The sequence below is a fragment of the Penicillium cosmopolitanum genome (genome assembly GCF_028827165.1).
Source record: "Penicillium cosmopolitanum strain IBT 29677 chromosome Unknown utg000009l:1.0-9042332.0:1.0-9050551.0, whole genome shotgun sequence".
Lineage (NCBI taxonomy): Eukaryota > Fungi > Ascomycota > Eurotiomycetes > Eurotiales > Aspergillaceae > Penicillium > Penicillium cosmopolitanum.
The window spans coordinates 6268791-6289593 of NW_026622679.1; the positions used below are offsets into that span (position 1 = coordinate 6268791).

General features: G+C 49.6%; 8 protein-coding genes across 8 annotated transcripts; 3 read left to right on the forward strand and 5 right to left on the reverse strand.

Annotated features, from left to right (window-relative positions):
* Window positions 1-418: 418 nt before the first annotated feature.
* On the reverse strand, window positions 419-2299 carry N7509_010411 (uncharacterized protein; the record flags this gene model as incomplete). The annotated part of the gene is made up of 5 exons (XM_056635048.1): window positions 419-991; window positions 1048-1119; window positions 1181-1472; window positions 1532-1642; window positions 1701-2299. The coding sequence occupies 5 exons, from the start codon at window positions 2297-2299 to the stop codon at window positions 419-421; spliced, it is 1647 nt and encodes a 548-aa protein (XP_056485668.1).
* Window positions 2300-2718: 419 nt separating this feature from the next.
* On the reverse strand, window positions 2719-3702 carry N7509_010412 (oxidoreductase, short-chain dehydrogenase/reductase family; the record flags this gene model as incomplete). The annotated part of the gene is made up of 3 exons (XM_056635049.1): window positions 2719-3165; window positions 3291-3571; window positions 3630-3702. 3 exons carry the CDS (start codon window positions 3700-3702, stop codon window positions 2719-2721), a joined length of 801 nt encoding a protein of 266 aa, XP_056485669.1.
* Window positions 3703-4174: 472 nt separating this feature from the next.
* On the reverse strand, window positions 4175-5862 carry N7509_010413 (cytochrome P450; the record flags this gene model as incomplete). Its single annotated transcript, XM_056635050.1, has 2 exons — window positions 4175-5602; window positions 5659-5862. 2 exons carry the CDS (start codon window positions 5860-5862, stop codon window positions 4175-4177), a joined length of 1632 nt encoding a protein of 543 aa, XP_056485670.1.
* An 821-nt stretch (window positions 5863-6683) lies between these two features.
* On the reverse strand, window positions 6684-8021 carry N7509_010414 (NADH:flavin oxidoreductase/NADH oxidase; the record flags this gene model as incomplete). The annotated part of the gene is made up of 2 exons (XM_056635051.1): window positions 6684-7769; window positions 7842-8021. 2 exons carry the CDS (start codon window positions 8019-8021, stop codon window positions 6684-6686), a joined length of 1266 nt encoding a protein of 421 aa, XP_056485671.1.
* Window positions 8022-10196: 2175 nt separating this feature from the next.
* N7509_010415 (uncharacterized protein) lies at window positions 10197-12453 on the forward strand (the record flags this gene model as incomplete). Its single annotated transcript, XM_056635052.1, has 2 exons — window positions 10197-10259; window positions 10315-12453. 2 exons carry the CDS (start codon window positions 10197-10199, stop codon window positions 12451-12453), a joined length of 2202 nt encoding a protein of 733 aa, XP_056485672.1.
* A 713-nt stretch (window positions 12454-13166) lies between these two features.
* N7509_010416 (TAPT1 family protein) lies at window positions 13167-16213 on the forward strand (the record flags this gene model as incomplete). Its single annotated transcript, XM_056635053.1, has 2 exons — window positions 13167-13547; window positions 13598-16213. 2 exons carry the CDS (start codon window positions 13167-13169, stop codon window positions 16211-16213), a joined length of 2997 nt encoding a protein of 998 aa, XP_056485673.1.
* An 890-nt stretch (window positions 16214-17103) lies between these two features.
* On the forward strand, window positions 17104-17664 carry N7509_010417 (uncharacterized protein; the record flags this gene model as incomplete). Its single annotated transcript, XM_056635054.1, has 2 exons — window positions 17104-17218; window positions 17339-17664. 2 exons carry the CDS (start codon window positions 17104-17106, stop codon window positions 17662-17664), a joined length of 441 nt encoding a protein of 146 aa, XP_056485674.1.
* A 381-nt stretch (window positions 17665-18045) lies between these two features.
* Window positions 18046-19266, reverse strand: N7509_010418 (NAD/NADP octopine/nopaline dehydrogenase family protein; the record flags this gene model as incomplete). The annotated part of the gene is made up of 1 exon (XM_056635055.1): window positions 18046-19266. The coding sequence occupies one exon, from the start codon at window positions 19264-19266 to the stop codon at window positions 18046-18048; it is 1221 nt and encodes a 406-aa protein (XP_056485675.1).
* Window positions 19267-20803: the final 1537 nt, after the last annotated feature.

Below are 20803 nucleotides of genomic sequence, written 5' to 3' on the forward strand. Positions count from 1 at the left end.
CTCCGCCTTTTAATCGCGGACTATATTCCACCTATCTATTCCATCTTAGGTAGCTACTAGTTTTGCATTAGAAGGCGGTAAATCACGGTGGGCAATAATTATGGGGTTTCAAGCTTTTGCAACGCCACTGTACATACTAGGTTGGAATTTCAAATATGCTAGAAGCGACTAGGTACTACGAGGTAAATATGTGGAGACAAAATCTTGAATATCTAGCCCGAGTCGGCCACAATAGTACTACTCAGATCTTAAAGATGTGTAACTTGATTAGCTAAAAGAAAGTATGAAACTTGAATATACAACATATCAAAATCCAGACAGTAGAAAGAAGACCAAGGCGAAAAAGAAAGAAAGAAAGAAACCGAAAAACCGCTATACCGGCATGCCACTGCACCGCAAATATGGGTTAGTTCACTCATTATGGAGCTGCTTTGGGATAACTCAAGTGCTGTGGAACGGGATAGCCAGAAAGATCTATAGTCCTTCCAGGAGCGGGAATAGGTGCGAATGCGACTGGGTCAGGTCCTCGTCTCTTGTTGAAATTAGCCGCGGCTGGCAGGAAGGGCAACTTGGCAGCAGAGGTGAGAACATGGATGCGCAGGGAATTGTCCGGAAAATTCACCCAAAATGTGCTCTTAGGAATAACTGGGCCATCTAATCTTATGTTTTCCATTTGGGTTGTAGATGCTGTCACGTGTGGCTTGACACGAGTTTGAATCCTGTTCCATTCGGTCATACGCTTTCCTGACTTAGGGTTAATCATCGTAACTTCGACCTCTATGTACGGATAGAATTGCGTTGGCTGTCCAGTCGCACCATGGACTCTTGAATATCCGATGATTGGTGGTGCTGGATATATCGGAAGGCGACAAGGCCCAGCTATTGTTGCCACATCCCTATCAGTGATGCACATAGTGGAGGCCCCCGTATCGTGCATGAACTGTAACTCCTCCCACCAATCGTAACCTGGGAGACACACAGCAATATTATACTATAACTCAAAGTTAGCACCATTCAATACTCGTAAGAGAACCAATGATATCATACCTGATGCATAGATTGGTCCGTAACTGATGGATAAAGTTGTACATGTGCAAGATCATGTTCATCTTGTGCAAGCTAAATAAGAAAGAATAAGTATACATATTGGGTCAAGATGGAGCTATCTGTGATGCTATACCCCTTCTACCCAAAAGGCTTCATGGCCATCGTGTTTCTTATTGATCGCCTCAAACTCATCCCAATCGAATGGTCTTGGCTCTGAGAGCTTTACCCCCTTCGACCAATAGGTGACAAGCCCCCCATTCCACTTCAATTGACCGGACTTGTAAGCTGCAATCAAAGCTCGGACATTTGGAAGCTCCTTGTAATTATCTCCTCCTTTAGAAAGATGCTCTTCGGTGGCTTTGAGTGAATCCAGTCTCTGATAAACATCCTTATCGAGACCTTTGGGCCAACCATCAGAGATTTTACTGTTGAAGGCGAAAGAAGATTAATTTTAGTTTTATCACGTATAGAATAGGGGTCTTACTTCTCAGCTGCCTTTAGTTCCAAAAAGCCCTCTAGCCTATGCTGGAACACATCAGGCAGAATCCGTTCGGCAATCCTTTCATGGCATCTTGCAATTTGAGCGTCAAGATCACTAAATGATATCAGTAACTTCTCATCTAGACTTTTAATTAAACTTTGTATTCACTTACGCAGGGTCAAGGTCATGCTCTTGATGATCCCACCCCTCGGGTATCATTTTAGGGTCAGTGATAGTGGTCGCAATGTGGTTCCATGTTCTTCGCTTCTCTTTTTGCTTCCTTGGAGGCTTCAGCTGATTGACAGGCTGTACGAGTCCAACATAGGACTTACGAAGATCCGGTTTATTAGCATCTATTTTCTTTCGTTGGAGTGGGTCAGAAGGTAATCGTGAAGCGTTTTTTCGCCCCGGTTCCCCTTTGTTCCCCTTTGTACCCAGAATAGCCCGACCAACGTGTTTTGCCTTCTTAGCGGCTCTTTTGAAGGGGTTGCGAGTTTTGTCGCCATTCGCGGGCTCTCGTGTCGGAGCCCAATTGGAAGGGCCTGCTTCTTCCTCATCAGAGTAATCTATACCAATTTCTTGAATAGAGGATGCCAAATTCAGATCGTCCTCGTAGCGCTTTCTCTTTTGAGCACTTGTTAATTGCTTTTTTGCAGGCGAAGGGGTGGTTGCTTCTGTTGAGTGGCCCAAAGAGGATTCACTCTCTGTCGAGCCAGATGGGGCTTGACGGGCGCGACCCTTGGCTTTGATTTTAGGTCTTGTCTCAGGCATTTTAACAAGTAAAAGTGCACAGAATAATAAAAGAAATAAACAGCTTAAGTGAGAAATTAAGAAAAAGAAAGCAAGTGAAAAAAGATACAACTGCCTTTTGAACACTTGAACTAGTACTCGAACAAAGGAAACAGATTGAGAGATGTTTCCCTTTGAGAGTCTCACGAAGAGAAGCGTGTGAGTTGAAACGAAGTGAATGAGATCCCTTTAATCAACGCAAAAACTTCGAGTTGCTTCCCAAGGAAAATTTGCTTACTTTGAAATCAAGGAAAGAGTCAATAGCATAATCACTTGAATCGTCTTTGAATTGAACGAGACGGTTTAAATGAAGACAAAATTAAGATTAAACAGTAGATCCAGTATATGCTGTTAAAACTATTCCCCAAATAACTGAGCCCAAAGAAACACTAGATTCAAATTTAAAACTCCTCAAGGGCCTCTTGAGTCCACTCCCACAACCGCTCCGCCAACTGATCATCCTTTGCCGTCTTGCCCAGTTTATAATGCGCAGATTTCCCTACCGGCTCATAAAACGCACCATTCTCAATATTTCCCTTCGCAGTCGTTGCAGCCCAAACTTGATTGTACGCCCCTTCCTCGGGCTTTAACATTTTCCCGATGGTCGTGACATAAATCAGAGCGCGGTCTAAGAATTTCTGATTTCCAACCAGTCCCGTCGACACGACACCGGGGTGAATTGATGCGGAGATAATACCAGGGTACCGACGGGCGAGTTCTCGCGCATAGAGGAGGTTAGCAAGTTTGCTTTGCCCATATCGACGCCATGACCCCCCAACAAAGAAATCATCTTGGACTGTTTTCAACTTGTCAAAGATGATCCCCTCCGCTTGGGTGGAGCATGAGTCCTTCCGAGGTCAGGATGATAATTCGCGGGTCGCCGCCTTCACTGCCTCGCTTTTCGAGGAGCGGGAGTAGTTTTTTTATGAGTAGCGAGTGACCGAGATGATTTGTTCCGAATTGAACTTCGTACCCGTCTGTTGTCAAAGAGGGTGGCGAGGCCATAATTCCAGCGTTGCAGAGCAGGATGTCTCAGGCGAGATGTCTGCGATACGAATGTCTCGCTTGTCTTCTTGACGGATGATAGAGAAGCTAGATCGCATTCTATGAAGGTGATTTCGGTGCTTGAACCACTCTCGCGGATTCGCTGGATGACCCTGTCGGCGCTCTTGGCGTTTCTCCCGCTGATATAGATGTGTGCAGCATTATGCTGGGCCAGATGAAGGGCCGATTCAGCACCCAGTCCATTTGTTCCTGAGTGAAGTTAGAATTCCACCTGCTTCTTCGAGATGAATAAACGACTTGGACTCACCTCCTGTGATGAAGATCGTTTTTCCCGAGAGATCCGGGATTTCTGTTTCGGGGTTGTAGTTGAGATTTGGCATGGCGAAGAGATCTTCTGCTGGACACTAAGTGGAAATATGAGAGAAACTTCTGTTTTGATTGACTCAAATGCTTCAAGAAAGCTTTGTATAATTTCATAAATAGTGGCTGGTACATTCTTGTCGGTCCGTATTTGCGCCGGTCGGAATGATGTTCGACCGCCAAATGGGGCGATCTGGAATGACGCTATTCGTCGGCTCGCAAAACTCGCACTGCTATTCGCTGAACCATCAACCGTGGCGATATGTCTCCAGATCTCGCCTCCGGAAAATGATCTATTGAAAACAAGTCATGAGGTAACTGCAAACTCCGGCACAAGTGCAGAGAACATGCTGGAAGCATACCGCTGAATCCTTTGGCGTCTTCCAATCAAACAATTGAGGAGGGGAGCTATCCAGTCCCTAAGGATATACATAGTCAAGTAAATAAAGCCACCCCGGTAGGAAATACACCGACACCGATATATAAATCCTTTCACCAGCCCTCCACTGGAGTAAACTTGGCGATAACGCCGTCTTTTGGCGACACGGTGGCTCCCTCCATCAACTCCAGCTTGGCATCAGGATCCTTCAGCTCAAACTGGAAGCGACCAACCACCGCCGCAAGCAAACAGGCAAGTTCCGCCTTGGCGAATCCCTGTCCAATACAGCTGCGTGGACCATGAATAAAGGTAAGAAAGGCATAGTTACTAGTCGCGCCGCCGTTATTGGCCTTGCCTTCGCCCATAAAGCGATCCGGATTGAACTTGTCGGCATCCGGGCCCCAAAATTCCTCCATGTGGTTTATCACCTCGGGAGAAATAAGAAAGAAAGTGCCCTTGGGGATTGGTTGACCCAAAAGCGTAGTGTCCTTCGCGGCTACACGGACGGTGTTTGGAACCGAGGGGTGGAAACGGAGAACCTCGTTGGAGACTGCATTCAGGTAAGGCAGGTTATCAATCTGGGCGGCGTCCAGAGACTTTGCGTCGGAGGAGGAGAGAGGGGGGAGATTGGCGCGGATCTCCTCACGTAAACGGGTCTGCACGTCTGGATTCTTGCACAGCGCGTACACAGCCCACTGCAAGGCAGTGGCGGTTGTTTCGTGGCCTGCGCCGAGGAAGGTCATCAGTTGATCGACTAGGTTTTCATCGTCAAAGGTGCCATTGGCCATTGCAACAGAGATGATATCGACACCGGTCTCGGATTTTGGATCTTTCATCTTTTCTTTCTTCTGTTGGATCATCTGTCGAGCGACATTGCGAATCACCGCACCACCTTCTTCGATGTCTTTGTTGCGCTGAGTGGGCAATTTTTGAATGAATGTTAAAGTGCCCATCAGGATTGCGACAATGAATAGAATTTTGGTTGCGATTGATGGGGTCGAGAAGATTCTCTGGTATGATTTGTTCAGCTTGTTGAAAGGATCACGTAGAGAATCGAAGTCATGGTCCATGCCAGCTACACCGATGATGTCGAGAGTGGCTCTGCTTGCCCAAGTTCGGACTTGAATAATGTTGTCGTCGGGGGACTCTCTGTTTTCCAGATCTTGTTGAATCAGTTCGACCATTTCCCTACTCTTGGCCCAGAAGACTGGGTATAGATTCTTGATATGGCGGTAGGCAAAGGCCGGCATTAGGTTCTTGCGTTGCAATTTATGTTCATCTCCCTCGGTCAGCAGGACGCCGTCTCCAACTACACGGCGCAAGCTCTGTCGCACGGTCTTAGGCTTCTCGAAATCATAGTTCTTGGTGACTAACAACTCGCTCAAAGCTTTGGGGCTAGTCAAGATGACTCTTTCCATGTTCATGACAATGTAATATCGAATCAAGCCCTGATTAGGCAGTTCTTTGACCCATTGCTTCAGCAGCTCGTGTGGTGTCTCGAGGAAGACTGATTTGGTATTGCCCCGAAGCCAATTTCGGGTCTTAAATCCATTAGCTTTGAGATCTTTCAGACTGCAAGCTTGAGAAAGAGACTCACTCCAGGTGTTTGGATGTGTTTGATGGGGGTGAAAAATGCAGGGTATAGGGTCAATTGATAGATGAGTTTTGAAAGCGTGAGAATCGTAAAATAAACAATGATCGTTAGAATTTTTGAGTTGAAGATGACATATCCCGGTCTCAAGTAAATGGCGGCAGCCACGCCGATGTAAACCAGGCGAAAGTTGTCTTGGATGAAGCCCATGGTGGCGGCCTGTCCCGTTGGGTGTAGGCGTGGACGTTAAAATTGAGAGTGACGGCGGGGCAGGTAATAGCAACGGGATACTGGAAGCGCCAGCGCCAGCGTGCATACAATGCGAATTTATGAACAGGGAAAGGCGGGGATCTCCAGTATTCCCAGCTGGACCGTTTGGCGATGTTTATTTGTTTCCGTATTCCAAGCCCTGGAGGCGTGATGAACTGACCAAATCACGTCTCAAATACGTCCTCGGCAGTACAGAATAACACTGACGACAAAAGGATGAATTTGAAAACTTCGGATGATATGAGTAGAAATCACAGAGGGATAATCACGACGGCCTGATATAAGCGAGCCGAGGCGCGTGTTTATGGGGGGGCGCCTAGCGGATCGACTGCAGCAAACCCGATGACGAACGCGAACGCGAGAGCGGCAGTCAAGAGTGTGAGAGTGGGAGTGAAAGCGAGAGCGGACACGGACTGGGGCCAATCCCGGGCTCTCTGACCCTCTCTGACCCTCTCTGACCCTCTCAAAGTGTTTAAATTCGATGGAACCTCGCAATCGATACTCGTTTTGGAGGGAAAAGAGGTGGGGTTAGACAAAGGGGAACGAATCATGGACGAATCACATTTCAAGCATTTCGGATCTTTGGAAAAGACACATTTATGCATTGATCAAGACTTGTTAGAACTTACTAGTTACGGGGGAATTGTTCATCCGTCTACACTGTACGTGGCATGATGATAATCGTGATGATCAGATAGTATGAGGGCACTAATTAAAATTGGCCAAAGCATGTCATTCATCATCTCATCATCTTGTCAGTTCTACATCTTCCCCTGTGGCTTCTTCAAGTAGACTCCCCCACCACGACTCGAGAAGCCCCAGCGAATCTGATTTGCCATGGCGATCTCAACATCCAAATCCTCGGCCCAGGTCCACACCAGTCCGGGGTTCTTCTGGAATCCGCGACCGACCAAAACAAAGTCCAGCCCATTGTTCTCAAGCAGGCAGTTGGCTAGTTGAGCCGAATCAATCATGCCGACCGAGCCCACCTTGATCTTATCCCCAACGGCCTTCTTCACCTCGATAGCAAATGGGGCCTGGAATGCAGGCTTGGCATGAATATGCTGTGCGCGGTGATTCCCTCCACTGCTGATGTCCAGCACATCGATGGTGCCACTATCTGCCAGCGCCTTGGCGAGACGCACGGTATCCTCAACCCGCCAGCTGGGCTCGTTGGGCATATCCTCCTCCAGCCAATCGGTCGCGGAAACTCGCAGGAAGACGGGCATACCGGCAGGCACATTCTCACGGGTCAATTTCGCAATCTCCATCGTAAGCCGGGTGCGGTTCTCGAAGCTGCCACCGTATTGATCGGTGCGTTTGTTCGTCGCCGGAGATAAGAAACTCATCAGCAGGTATCCATGCGCATTGTGGATTTCCACGAAGTCCACGCCGGCCGTGACGGCCCGCTTCACGGCTGAAACCCAGTCATTCTTGAACTGCTCGATCTCCGCCGTTGTCAGAGCTTTGGGGGTAGGGAATTTGTCGTGGAAAGGAATGTCGCTGGGACCCTTCACGTTCTCGGGCCATCCACCCACGGCCTCAGTGGCCGTGTCTGCCATGCTGAGCCAAGGTGCTACGGTGCTCGCTTTGCGGCCGGCGTGTCCCATCTGCACGCCAATCACTTGGTTCTGACTGTGTACGAACTCCACGACGCGACGGAGGGGTTCGATCTGTGAGTCCTTCCAAAGGCCGTGATCTTGAGGGGTAATGCGACCATTGGCCTGTACGGCTGTGGCCTCAACCATCAGGAAGCCGGGGCCGCGCTGAGCGATTCCACCCAGATGTGCCATATGCCAGTCAGTCATATGTCCATCATCGGCGCTGTATTGACAGAGCGGGGAGAGCTAGATAGTAGTAGATCCATATCAGCGGGATGATCGTAATGTAGATTCAAAGAGTGGAGTCCCATAGCTTACCCCAATGCGATTGTGGAATGTCACGCCCCGCACAGTGAAGGGCGTGAAGAGCTTTGGAGGTTGTCCTCCATCGGACTGGGGGATCGCCGCGGAACCGGCGGGAGGGATCTGAGCTGGAGTAAAGTAGGAGATGCCCTGGGCGGGCTTGTTGGCGATATCCGGGTAATTGGTTCGGGACATGGTGGGAGAAGCTCAGTAGGTAGGCAAGGAAAGGAAGGAGAGAGGGAAAGAAGAGCAAGAAATAGATTGTTGAGTGTAAGCAGTAGTAGCACTGGCAGTAATAGTAGTGAGGCAGCTACTCCCTTTACATTCACCTTTATCTCTCGAGCTCCACCAGCTTATAAATGCAATCAGGTCGACGTCATCACTTGCATCCGGCACCGACAATTCCGAGTCTTGAATGGGCCCATTGCGTCAATCCGTCGGTTATATGGATGAATTGAAGGGCAGAATCATCCGAGGTTATGCATTGGAGAAGTGGTGAGGATGGGGGTCAGAATAAAGAAGTTGAAGTGGAGGGATCCATGGATACATCCGAGGTCTACTAGTACTAGTACTAGTCAGTAGTAGTAGTAGGTAGTAGTAGTAGTAGTAGTATGTATAGTTGAGGTAACTATACTCCAGTACTTTCAGTGTTTAATTTGAAGTTGCATCTGGAATTACCGTATGTGCTATACTGTACTGCAGTACTTTTATGATCCATCAGGATCATTCTGCTCCTGCTTGACCCCCACTCTTGACCTTCCACTTCCACTTCCACCTCTTCTACCCTCATCCCATATGATGACTGACCTCGCTACCAGTATACATGACTCCAATCGGACCTTTGCACTGACGACGAACTCTGGTTTCCAATCTGGTGATCCTCTCCAAGTCAACCTACTAGTATGAGTACTTTCTCATCTGCCAGTGTGGACACACCCCACCCATGTTGATCTGCACACCCGAGAGAGCCTGAGAGAGCCTAAGAGAGCCTGAGAGAGCTTGAGAGAGACTCGGAACTTCGGCATCAAGAAGGCCAGAGGCCCAAAGCAATCACATTCCAGCATGTCTAGGTACGAGTAGCACTCCAGACAAAGGGATGAAAATAAGATCGTCATGTCGATCTACCAGGTCATGTTTCATCATCGGTTCTGGGCAGTTACAGCTGTCTGTCGAAACAGCCCTGGAGTCAGCTCCAGCTGTGATCCTATTCAGCTCTCTGAAACGACCCAAATGATACGCGATGTGAGCATATATGGTACAGTTCAAGACTAGCAGCGGCGCATTTGGCTAGTCAAAGAACCGGCGCTTAGCACTAGAAGACTCGGCTACAAGACCGAGAGCAGGGACTGGCTGCACGATCAAGTGCGACCGAGCTTTGCCCCATATTTTATTTGTTTCAGGCCGTGCAGTGGGTAGCAGTGGGTCGGTGTTCGTTCAAGTTCAATGCTGGACTGCTGTCCTGCAGTTAACTCCTCGACGCGCCCGCAACCACGACATGCAGTAACAGTAACCGCCAGGGGGGAAATCTTGCAGGTTGTTTCAAAAGACAAGAATAGGTTTTGTGAAAACCAATCAGCCATAAGAATTGAAAGCCAAATGTGGTGTTGACAAGGGGGAAGTTCCTCAGCCCTGCGCTTGGCAGGGCCCCCAGTTTGTTTGTTGGGCGGGGGCGAAGGGGAACCCTTTCCAATGGAACTTGAACCTTTTACTCCGTAGGAACTGCCTTCTCCGTTTCATCTTTGACTTCCCCCCCCCCCCTTTCACTCATTCATCCATTCACTCTTGCAATCACTCTCTTTTAGACACTCTGCTACACACTCTTTCAGACACTCTACACTCATTCTTCCCCTAGTCCATTCATTCCACTCTATTATTACCAGCCCCAATCACGCATTGCGCATTCTTTTCGCAAGATCCACTGAATCCACCCCCTTTCCACGGCGCTCAGACAATAAAGCGATCACCTCTCACAACGCTTGGCGCTCGATCGATCAGCATTGTCGATACATACCTGCATCTCTCCACGCAGCCGCTGTCCACGCATGCCTTTTTGAAACATAGATCGGCTACTGTCAACCCAACCGCCAGGCTCTGTTTATCCCTCTCTTGCCAGCCTCTCGTCACCACCCCCAGTTATGTGCTGTGCACGCGATTAAACAATCACATCTGTCGCTCTTTCGTCTTGGCCTTTGTCTCTGCCCGTTCTTCCAACTCGACTCTTGAATCACCTTCCCAATTGTGACTTCTATCGGCTGGCCCGAGGAAGTTCACTTGTCCTCCCTTACACTTAACACCTTACGCGCGCGACACCCGCTGAGAAAGCACCCTTGATACCCCCTACCTGGCAGGTCCAGGCCCTCTTCTTTCGCAATGGGATGTGGCGGAGATCGCGAGAAAGGAAATGTAGCGCTGGAGGAGAAATGGGACTACGTGGTGAGTGGTTCAGAAGAGTGCGAACAGGCCTATTGCTTACTTGGATACGCTCTAGAACCTGAACGATTTCAAGTCCGAATCATGCTGGACCCCTTTCTCATACTTCTTTCTCTGGTTATTCCTCATCATTTCACTTGCCGTCTATGGTGTTGATACATTTACCGCGGTCAATTTATTGGCCTTCTCCCGCTGGTCTGGCCGAGTCGAACCAGCAATTCCGTTCCGAATTTCACGCTGGATTTTCGCAGTGTGTATTATCGTTTCATTCGCGCTTCTTGCCTATCGATGGATTCTCGCCATTCGCGCCATTCGTTCTGGCAGTATCCCCAAAAGTTATCTGGATCCTCTCGCGGTCCGAATACAGAGTGTCCGCGTGTTTGGTTCCAAAGGCCAGGGTTGGAAACGCTTCCTTGTCTTCGCTGAATTGACCAAGAGTAAGAAGGGTGCTGAGTATGTCGCTCTATATACCTATTTCTCTTTTCAGTTCTGGATGAACACCATCTTTGCAGATGGACCTCGACAAGTCATCAACGCCATCACGTTGTACTCCGTCATGAAAGCCGACCTAGTGCCCGGTGGTGAAAATACCACTAAGAATGACGATACCTCGCCAGTCCTCCAATTCTTCAATAATATCAAGATTCTTGCCGAAGAGAACAACCTCCAAGCAGTTGTCTTGTTTGGTATGCTCTTCACCCTGGTTATCTGGGTCTTGTCGGTGTTGAAGTTGTTGTCAGCCATGATCCTTTATTTGGTCTTCCTTTTCCACCACATTTCACAGAAAGATGGCACCCTTAGGGCCTACTGCCGTCGCAAGATTAGCACACGACTCAAGCGTATTGTTCGGCACAAGGTTGACAAGGCTCTTGCCAAAGGATTCCAACTCCAGAGTCGCACGGCAACACAGCCCAGTCTGGCGAGCTCAGATTCGAAGCCCACACTGCCAGACATGGACAAAGGACCAATTGTGACAACATTGTCGCGCAGTACTACAGAAACCACAATGGCAACTCTGCCTCCGTATACTCGGAGTAATTCTACAGCTACCGAGAAGAACCCGACCTTGCCGAATGTCCAAATCGATATGAAGCCATCATTGACTCGTTCGACTACACAATCTTCAGGCATTTCGGAATCAGCTTCCTTGACCAACAACGCGACTTCAATGGGTTATAGTCCTCTGGATCGTCAAAACTCTCCATTGCCCCCTGTTCCACCATTACCCGTCGGCGTCACCCCGACAAGGACAGGCTCGGTTCCGTCGCGCTCGACGCCTGGACCTCGTACTGGCCCAGGGGCTGAGCCGTTCAATCCATTTTCTCCAGCCAGAGACCCGTATGGCCCATCCACAACACCCGCACCGTCTGAGTACTTCAACGGTTCTCATAACACCCCTCATGACGACTATTATGGGGGCTCTGACGACATGTATGGCGAAACCGGGGATTATGATTATTATGGACGGTCAACGACCCCCTATAGCCAGATGGCCGCTCCTCGCTCCCAGGGATATGTCCCTCATGATCCTTACCAGGCTCGGTCTTATACACCAGCTAGCACTGGCGCAACCCCTGCCCCACGGGCCGATGTTCAAAATCCATACCAATCCAGGTCCTATACTCCAGCAAGCGCGCAGGATCCATACCAGGCTCGGTCATACACACCCGCCAGCGCTGGTGCAGGCCCCCGCTCCCAGGGTGATAGTCAAAATCCGTACCAGGCCAGGTCTTACACCCCAGCCAGCACTGGCGCGAACCCGCAGGGTGGCACCCAAGATCCATACCAAGCGAGGTCTTACACTCCAGCAAGTGCAGTTTCGGCGCCGCGCTACCAGACAGGTGGGCAGGATCCGTACCAGGCTAGATCATATACACCGGCAAGTACTGGCGCTGGGTCACGATCTATGACACCAGCCACTTATCATGGCACCCCTGCTCCTCAGAGGAGCGAGCAGGGTGTTCAACCTCCACCAAGAGCGTATACTCCCATGGACTCTGCCCAAAGCGGAAGTTACACGGCATTCAACCCTGCAGGGTCCGCGTCTACACCACAGCCGCAAACTCAAAGGCAAATGCCTTCTGTACCACCGGGCCATCGACCCTTTACCCGTGCAAACACGGGATCCACATCAATGAACCGTGATGGTCCACCGGCTGGGTACGGCTTCAATCGCGCCAACACCAATCAATTTTGATCGGATACCTCTGGAAGATTTCCGTGAATTATGACACGATAAAATGCAGAGTAGCTGGATCTTTCTGTACCTGATGACCCGATCGTTGATACCCTCCACGACCAGCGAGCGAGTCTCTTGGATTGTATATACCACATACCCATCCATACCCATAACCATACCCCCTTCGTTATTGAATCTTCTCGATCACTCGTTCCACAGATCTCTTAGCATAGACCAACTTCAATTCAAGTCTACATGGTACTGCAATATGTAACCACGTACTCTGAATACTACTATTAATACTAGTATTAGTACTACGTACTGCCACTGTAGATGTAGATCATGTGACTGGCTCCACCCGGCTAATCCCCTAACGCCGCCCGTTATCTTTCCCCGGTCACTCATGGGAAGCTCAGCTTGCATGACTGCTGCACCTCGATCTTTGCAGATTAGACACAGCAACATGCGACTTGGCTGAATAACTATTTCCTCTCCTTTTTCTACATAGCTTGATTCCCCTCCCATCTCCTACGGTCGCGTATCTACGCCTTCTCCCGACTCCACCGCCACGAACCGATTGCCTGATTCTCTTGTCGGACCTGGGGCCGATTACGGATAATGCGAATAACGGTCACGTACTCACGTTGATTCGTCGACACCTGTGATTCTCATCCGAAGAGAAACGCATCGTACACGCACACGATCTACATTCTACCCTAAAAGCGGCCACGATGAGCCCTATGGCTGAGGACACTGTCTCCAAAACAAACGGGAATGGGACGGTGAAGCTCGCCGAAGACCACTCGCCACTTTCTGAAGGACAGAATGGAGATGGGATGTTGACACCCTCGGAAACGGATGCTAGTGAGAATGCATTCCTCGATGAAGCGCCTCCGGAGACGTCCCTGACTCAAAGTGGAAATCAGACCAGTGGGCATTTAGTGGAATCGCCGGAGGAGGGCCTCGGGATATTGGTTGAAAGCCAACCTGGTGACTACAATAAGCGTGGACGTACTTCTCTCGTGAATCTTCTGGACGGACAAAACGCAAAGGTGGCTTTAGCAGAGCTTGTTGAAGATTCGACTCTGCGCCCTACGGACGAGAAGGAAAAGGTCTTGAAGCTCTCCCGGAGAAGATCCAAGAACTTACATCTTCCCCTCAGTCAATACCCTACCGGGCTATCGAACCAGACGCAACAACGGGAAGACGGACTGTGTCCGAGAATGTCCCCTCGAATGCTTCGCTGGATCGATCAGACGTCAGAAACACCGTGCGGGACTCCCTGTTGCAATCCCTCGGCGAGACCACCTCTTCCAAGGCAGATGTGTCCACATCCCTAAAGATCCGCCCGCCAAAGGAGTTCACTCTGGACGAGTCGCCGTTGCCTACTAGCCCGGTCGCTCCGCGAAATGGCGCCAGCGGACCAGTTCGTAACCGACCCCATGCAGCGCGCACGTTCTCGACACCTGGTCTTTCGCGGCGCCCGAACTTTGCAGCACCTAGTAATGAACGTCTGTCCCAGACCTGGGCGACGCGCTCGAGGCACGACCGACCTGCTGCAGACCGTGATTTGAAAACCCACCTTGCGGCATCGCCCCAGATTATCGAGTCGCCTCTGACATCTCCCATGCCGCCATCTATCCCTCTCCCTCCCGTTTCGATACCCACATATCTTCAACTTGAGCTTGCATCTGGTCGTCCTTCACCACTGTACATTCATCGTGCTTCGAACAGCGATTTCCCTTATGAGTCGTCCAGCGCCAAAATCGAAAGATTATTGAACTTTTTAATTCTCCCACCCGCGCTTGAGCAGGTCCTCTGTTTCGGATCACTGGCTTGTCTCGATGCTTGGCTTTATTCATTCACGATTCTCCCACTCCGTTTTGTGAAGGCATTGTATATGCTATGCGAGTCATGGGTGATGAATATGCAGGGGGAGGCCCGCTTTATTTGGAGATTCGTTGTCAACGGCGTCGGGCGAGTTTGGCGGAGGAGAAACTTGTCTTCTGGAGATGACCACGGAGAAAGACGCGGAAGCGAGCCTGACGCGACGCCTCGATTACCCAATGGGTCTTCTGCGCAAGATCTTTCTGCATTGGATCGGGAACACCGATGTAGACACGACCAGGCAAAGCGACGCCATCGTGGCTCTGAGTCTCGGCGGCATCATCGAAGACAAAAGTCAATTCCATCGCCCCTGCTTCCCGACGACAAGGCAGATATTCTTACAGGCTTGCTCATGATAGCTACCTGTTGCGCTTTAATGTACTTCGATGCCAGTCGAATGTACCATTGGATTCGTGGGCAAGCTGCCATCAAGCTTTATGTAATTTACAATGTGCTCGAAGTCAGCGACAGACTCCTAGCCGCTCTTGGTCAGGATGTTCTAGAGTGTCTCTTTTCACGCGAAGCCCTCGAGCGTCGTCCAGATGGTCGGAGTAAAATTTTCCGTCCATTTTGGCTTTTCTTGCTCGCTCTGGGCTACACAGTAGCTCATTCGACCTCCTTGTTCTACCAAGTCATGACTTTGAATGTTGCTGTGAACTCCTACTCGAATGCCCTCATCACGCTTCTGCTGTCTAACCAGTTCGTGGAGATCAAGTCAACTGTTTTTCGCAAATTCGAGAAGGAGAACCTCTTTCAGCTCACCTGCGCTGATGTTGTCGAACGATTTCAACTCTGGTTGATGCTCACCATAATTGCGTCCCGCAATATTGTTGAGACGGGCGCCTTCAGCTTTATTGGGGACTTGAGCTTGGGCCCGAGCTTCTCTTTCTCTGCCCCGTCTACGAGTACGAACAGCACGCCGCTGTCCACGCCTCCACGAACCGCATCCTCGATCCTCCCTCAGTCATTCACATTCTTTCCCTCTTCCATCCTGTCTTCCGTCAGCAGTGTCAACTCATTTCTTCCCACATTGGCACAGGTTCTTGGGCCTTTTTTGGTGGTGCTGGGATCTGAAATGTTCGTGGATTGGCTGAAACATGCCTACATCAGCAAGTTCAACAACTACCGCCCTGCTCTGTACCGTCGGTACCTAGACGTCCTGGCCAAGGACTACTACACGAATGCCTTTGGTGACCAGAACCTGACCCGTCGTCTGGGTTTGCCCGTCATCCCACTCTCGTGTCTCTTTGTCCGTGTGTCAGTGCAGACATACCAAATGTTCCTGGCGTCTTTAATGCCGCAACACCCCTCCTCAACAGCTATGGAGTCGACATCTCTGTCATCTATCCATAACCACTACGCGCCCTCCCCTATCCCATCGACAACCCCTCTCACATTCCAAACTTTCATCCCCGTGTCCGTCGCCCACGTCAACGCTCTCTTCCGTACCCTTCTCGCAAACGCCATCCCATCTCCAGCACAATCCGTCCAAATATTCACCGCCATTCTAATATTGACCGGATTCATCATCCTGCTCATACTCAAACTCCTCCTGGGAATGCTCCTTCTCGCCTTCGCTCGCTCTCGATACAAGAAGATGAAAGCCGGTGAAACGGAGCTTCGCAAGTCCTCTCATGCATCGTCACAACCACAGCCTGTAGCTGAAACGCCTGCACAGCGAAAGGATGAATTCAACGTTGAGGGAAGCCGTCGTGCGGGTGGTTGGGGGATGGTGGAGGTCGGAGATGAGAAGCGTCGTTGGATATATGCGGATGACTCGGAGGGACTTAGACGGGTCAAGGAGAAGGAGGATCGGGATAAGAACAAGGATAAGGATTTGAAGATCGACCATGTGCAGCGGTATGAGATGGTTGCCAAGAAGATCTGGTGAATGGGCGAGTGCGCCCTCGGATGAAGAAGAAGCAGCCGGGGAGCAGCTGCTCGTAATGAAATACTAGTGTATCTTAGCAAACATCTTTATATACGGAGTACATGATTCCATAATATTTATGAGTGTATTTATGAATCCATTTTGAATCGAGGCCTGGAAATTTCCCTGCCCGGGGCATCTGAAATTCCAAAACGCGGTGGTCTTGATTTATCTTTAGTACCTAGGTAGGTCGTGGCTGATGGATTCGGGATCTGGAACAGACATTCTCAAACAGATCAGTTTGCATGAAACTCAGCTGACGAGTACCACATCCATCAGGGGATTCATTCAAATCCCAATTATCAGATGATCATCCTGAATGAGTGGGTAACCCAAACTCAAATATGGAAGTGGATCGTCCACTACGGAGTAGGCTGTGCTTTTTTGATGACTCCGTTTCCTCCTCAAGCTCCGGACACTAGTAGTAGCATGCTTGACTAGAGTACTGCTACTTTCAACTCAAGAAGCTTCTTTGACAAATCGGGCCGCAAACAGGCCAGATTGATCCTTAATGGCTTGGAAGCCAAACCTGAAACGTATTTTGATGGGGCTTCATGGGGCTTCTGCTCCCAACAGCCCAATGTGGGGACCCCCTGACAACGACAATCATTTAACTCCTTCTGTTTGTTTTATTCCATCGCTCTAGGCCTTCGGCGGTAGCTCTCTGGGGAAATAAACTTGTGTCAGATAGACGTAGCTAAACCGATCCTTGATCGTATGTCTCGGAGAAACGGCCGAAGGCCTGACAGCCCTAGGAGCGATACGCATATAAATATCAACTAGATCGGATTCCACCTGACGGATTCACTAGCAAGAAACTCAATTCAAACCTTGGAATCAAAAACTTCAATATGCACTTCACTAGCCTCCTCGCCCTTCTGGCTGCCCCAGCCATCGTCACAGCCACCCTGGACCCGGCTTCATCGAACACCAAGGGCAAGAAGCCCAACAACCTTAACTGCAGTGGTAAGTAGTACTAGTACTATCTTCCAAGGTTCAGCGATCAATCTCGCCATCGTTCAGCACAAAAAATATATCTTTGAAATATCTTTTATCAACTTGAACTCACACTGGCCAATTTATTAGCTGCTGCCACTTCCAACGCCATCCAGGCTGCCGAGTGCTCTCACAACACTCGCACTTCGACCACCCAGACCTTCGCCGTCTTCCAGACTGACCACCAATACGACGCCAACAACGGTGCTCCCTACGGTACATGCACCGCTTACACCTGTGAAGCCCCCAGCAGCAGTGAGCTGGAGACCGATTCCGACTACTGGATCTTCTACTGGAGCGATGACGGAGAGAGCTCCGGATACGGTACCACTTGCATCAAGGACCCCAACACTGGAGAGTGTGGCTGCGAGAACTCGGACGGTACTTTCATTGCTGGCAGCTCCAGCTGTACTTAGATTTTGTCGCCAGTAGTGGACTGGAGGGGATTTATTCAAAAGTATCCAAAGTCAGTTAGGGAGAGGTCGCTATTCTTCTACAATTTGTATAAATTAACAGGCCTGGAGCCAGCTAAGATTGGTACATATTTTTGAACAAAGACATCTTTTGAAACTGTGGAGAATCAAAAGTGTATGATTGTAAATGTGAGAATGTCTTATATTTTGTAGACCATCAATGACTCCGTAAAGAAATTTAGAATCTAGGATGACCTGATGATCCAGCAACAATATTAATCAGATACAAAGAAAATCGAGATGCAAGCACAGGTATAAAGGTTGTAGTCAAAAATGCTAAAAGAAATATTTTTGTTTTCAAACCAAGTGGACCGGTTCGAGCTTTTAGGCCACGGCCTGCGGTGTTTGGAAGGGAACGTGCAAGTCCAGAGTGTTGTTGACGGGGGAGTCTGGCAGGGCACGAACAGTAGAGGACTTATCCGTAGGTCCACCGAGCGCCATGAGAATCTGTTCAGAGGAAGCGTCGCTAAGACCTGCTGACTTAAGGCTTCGTCCGTGCTCAAAGTAGTCGAAGCCACTGACGACAGAAGCCATTTCAATAAGAGAGCGGATAGTAGGAGAAGGCAAACCAGCCTTCAGACCGAGCTCGTACCAAGGCACCATTCCGTAAAGGATATCCTCCAATAGGTAACGGTGCTTCATGCTAGTGGGGGCACTCTTGGTCTTGTTGTGGATGACTGAACCGGCAGCGAAATCATGGTAGTCGGCGAATTCTCGGTCATGGCTGTAGTTTTGGTTCATGTAGGTAGTAATAGGGATGATCTCGAGACCATAGGCACGACCAATGGCCAGACGCTCCTGGTCAACCTTCTCGGTCACCCGAGAGACAGCAGGAGACATGCCTTGGGCGTAGAAAAAGAAGTCACCCTTGGTGGCCTCGATCCAGCCAGCGTTCATAAGAGCAGCCGGGCAGTGAACGACTGGGTTGACATTGTTCAGACCAACTTCGAGCAGGTTCTTGCACCACACCAGGTTCTGCGAGAAAATTCCTTCGACTTGTCGGCGTAGATTGGCCTCGGCGCCGGCATCAAGACGGTCCACTTGAGTGGTAGGGGGTTCGGCCCAAATGGCCAGACTCTTCTTGACGCCCTTGATGAACACCTTCCCTCCAGTGATACGGACCGCGTAGGGGGAAATGTCTGTCTCGAGGATGGCGTGGGCATTGACCTTTTGACGTGCGGCGAGGTAGAAGAAGTTGCCGACGTTGATGATCAGGGTGTGGTTGCGGAGGTCAAACTGGCTCAGGGTGCGCAGGATAGTGTCTTGACCATAAGAGGGAACAGTGGTGACAATGAAAGAAGAGTGGCGGATAGCGAGGTAGAGGTCACTGGTTGTCTGAATTTGGTACTTGCCCTCAAAGGCTCCGTCAGCCTCGAGCCAGCCTCTGTTTTCTTCAATCATAGGAATGGCACCACGGTGGTCTGGGTGGCCATAGAGCATGACAGACTTTCCACGGCTAGCCAGGTCAGCAGCAAAGGCACACCCACAGGGTCCAGCGCCGATGATAGTGACAGACGATACTGAGTCAAAGTTTGCGGAAGCCATTGTGTCTTTTGGGGTTTATGGAATATTTTCGTTGTCTGAGTATAATATAAAGAAGGGAGCTAGGATATAAAGAATGTTCTTGGTGAATTGACTGACAGCTACTATCTACCGAAGGAGATGTTGCCCTTTATATGTTGTTTCTCAGGGTGAAAGGTAGACTCGGATGAAATTCATAGAACCATAAAAGCACAGATCCTGGTCCCGGGCCCCGGGTCCAGGAGTCGAAGGCATTATTCGCTCACCTCCTGTTTTCCTTCGACCCGTGCCCCAGAATATACCCTGATCTTCGCATTATTACTCGTAGTAGTAGTCGGAAAATTCCTATTTTACGTTATGAAAATCCCCTTGGCAATTCCATACTTCATTGGAATATGATGAGATCGCATTAGGCGGTCTATACAGAGATTATGAATATCTATAATTGGGATGGCGTGATCACAAGCTTGCGTGGGCTGGAATCTACGAGTACAGTACCTGTATGAGGTACGGAGCATAATGATGGGGCCTGGATGATCATCCATGGATGCACTAGCCTGTACTTCTCAGCTCAACAGATTCTCGAAGCCTGGTGGCGGCAACCCGTATATAGTGGAGCTTCTTGCTGATGAGATCAATGTGTATGTAGATCCGCACGCAGTGAAGTCGGAGCATATGATTGAGTAAGTTGGAATTGATCATCATGCTAGCACGTTTTGGGTATCGATGATGTGCAGGCCCTCTCTTATTGTTTTATTCTACTGTTTTAATCTACAATTTTATTCCATCTGCAGTTTGATTTCTGCGTATTTTACCATCTTCTCCTTGCTTTTAGAATAGAGGTCAAGATACGGATCAGGGACGAGTTGGGAGAATTCGGCAGTTCTACCTCCTTTTAGCCACCTCCATGTGGTAATTGCACATGTATCAGATATGCAAATGTGAAGGGCGAAGGGAGCTATGACGCACTGCATTATAAAAGCATTTGATCCTGGTGACGAAGAGGGTTCGCCCAGCCATGATGGATCCCGGGGAGATCAGGGTAGATCAGTGGGTGCTAGGTGGACCTCAACGCGCACTAAGACATTCGAGACTGGTTAGACCCTGAATATCCGAACACCGTTTATCGGAGCCCCGACTCTCGGGGACCCTGAAGAAGACCGGCCAGGGGAAAGCTACGTTTCAACCACATCAAACCACCGATTCCCGTGGCATCCCGGCTCCGTAGCGTGGCCATTTATCGTCCACCGGCGACCCGATTTGCTGCAGAAATCCTCCTACACAGCCCCAACCCGAACGACACGCCTGGAGCGACCTTGCCGCCCGGAGGTGAATTTATTTCCATTTTCATTTGCCCTTGGAAAATGCAGCTGACTGATGATTTTCGGTGTCTGTGTTCATTTTTGAGATGGCCGATCACTCTTGGCAAATCCGGCTCCATCACCTCATCCTCACAAGCTTTCCGACTTTTGTTGGTGGAACTGCCGCGTCAACCTGCGCGAAAGCTGGGGAATATTCGTTCATAATTCTATTTTCTCCGATAGCCCCATGAGTGATGTAG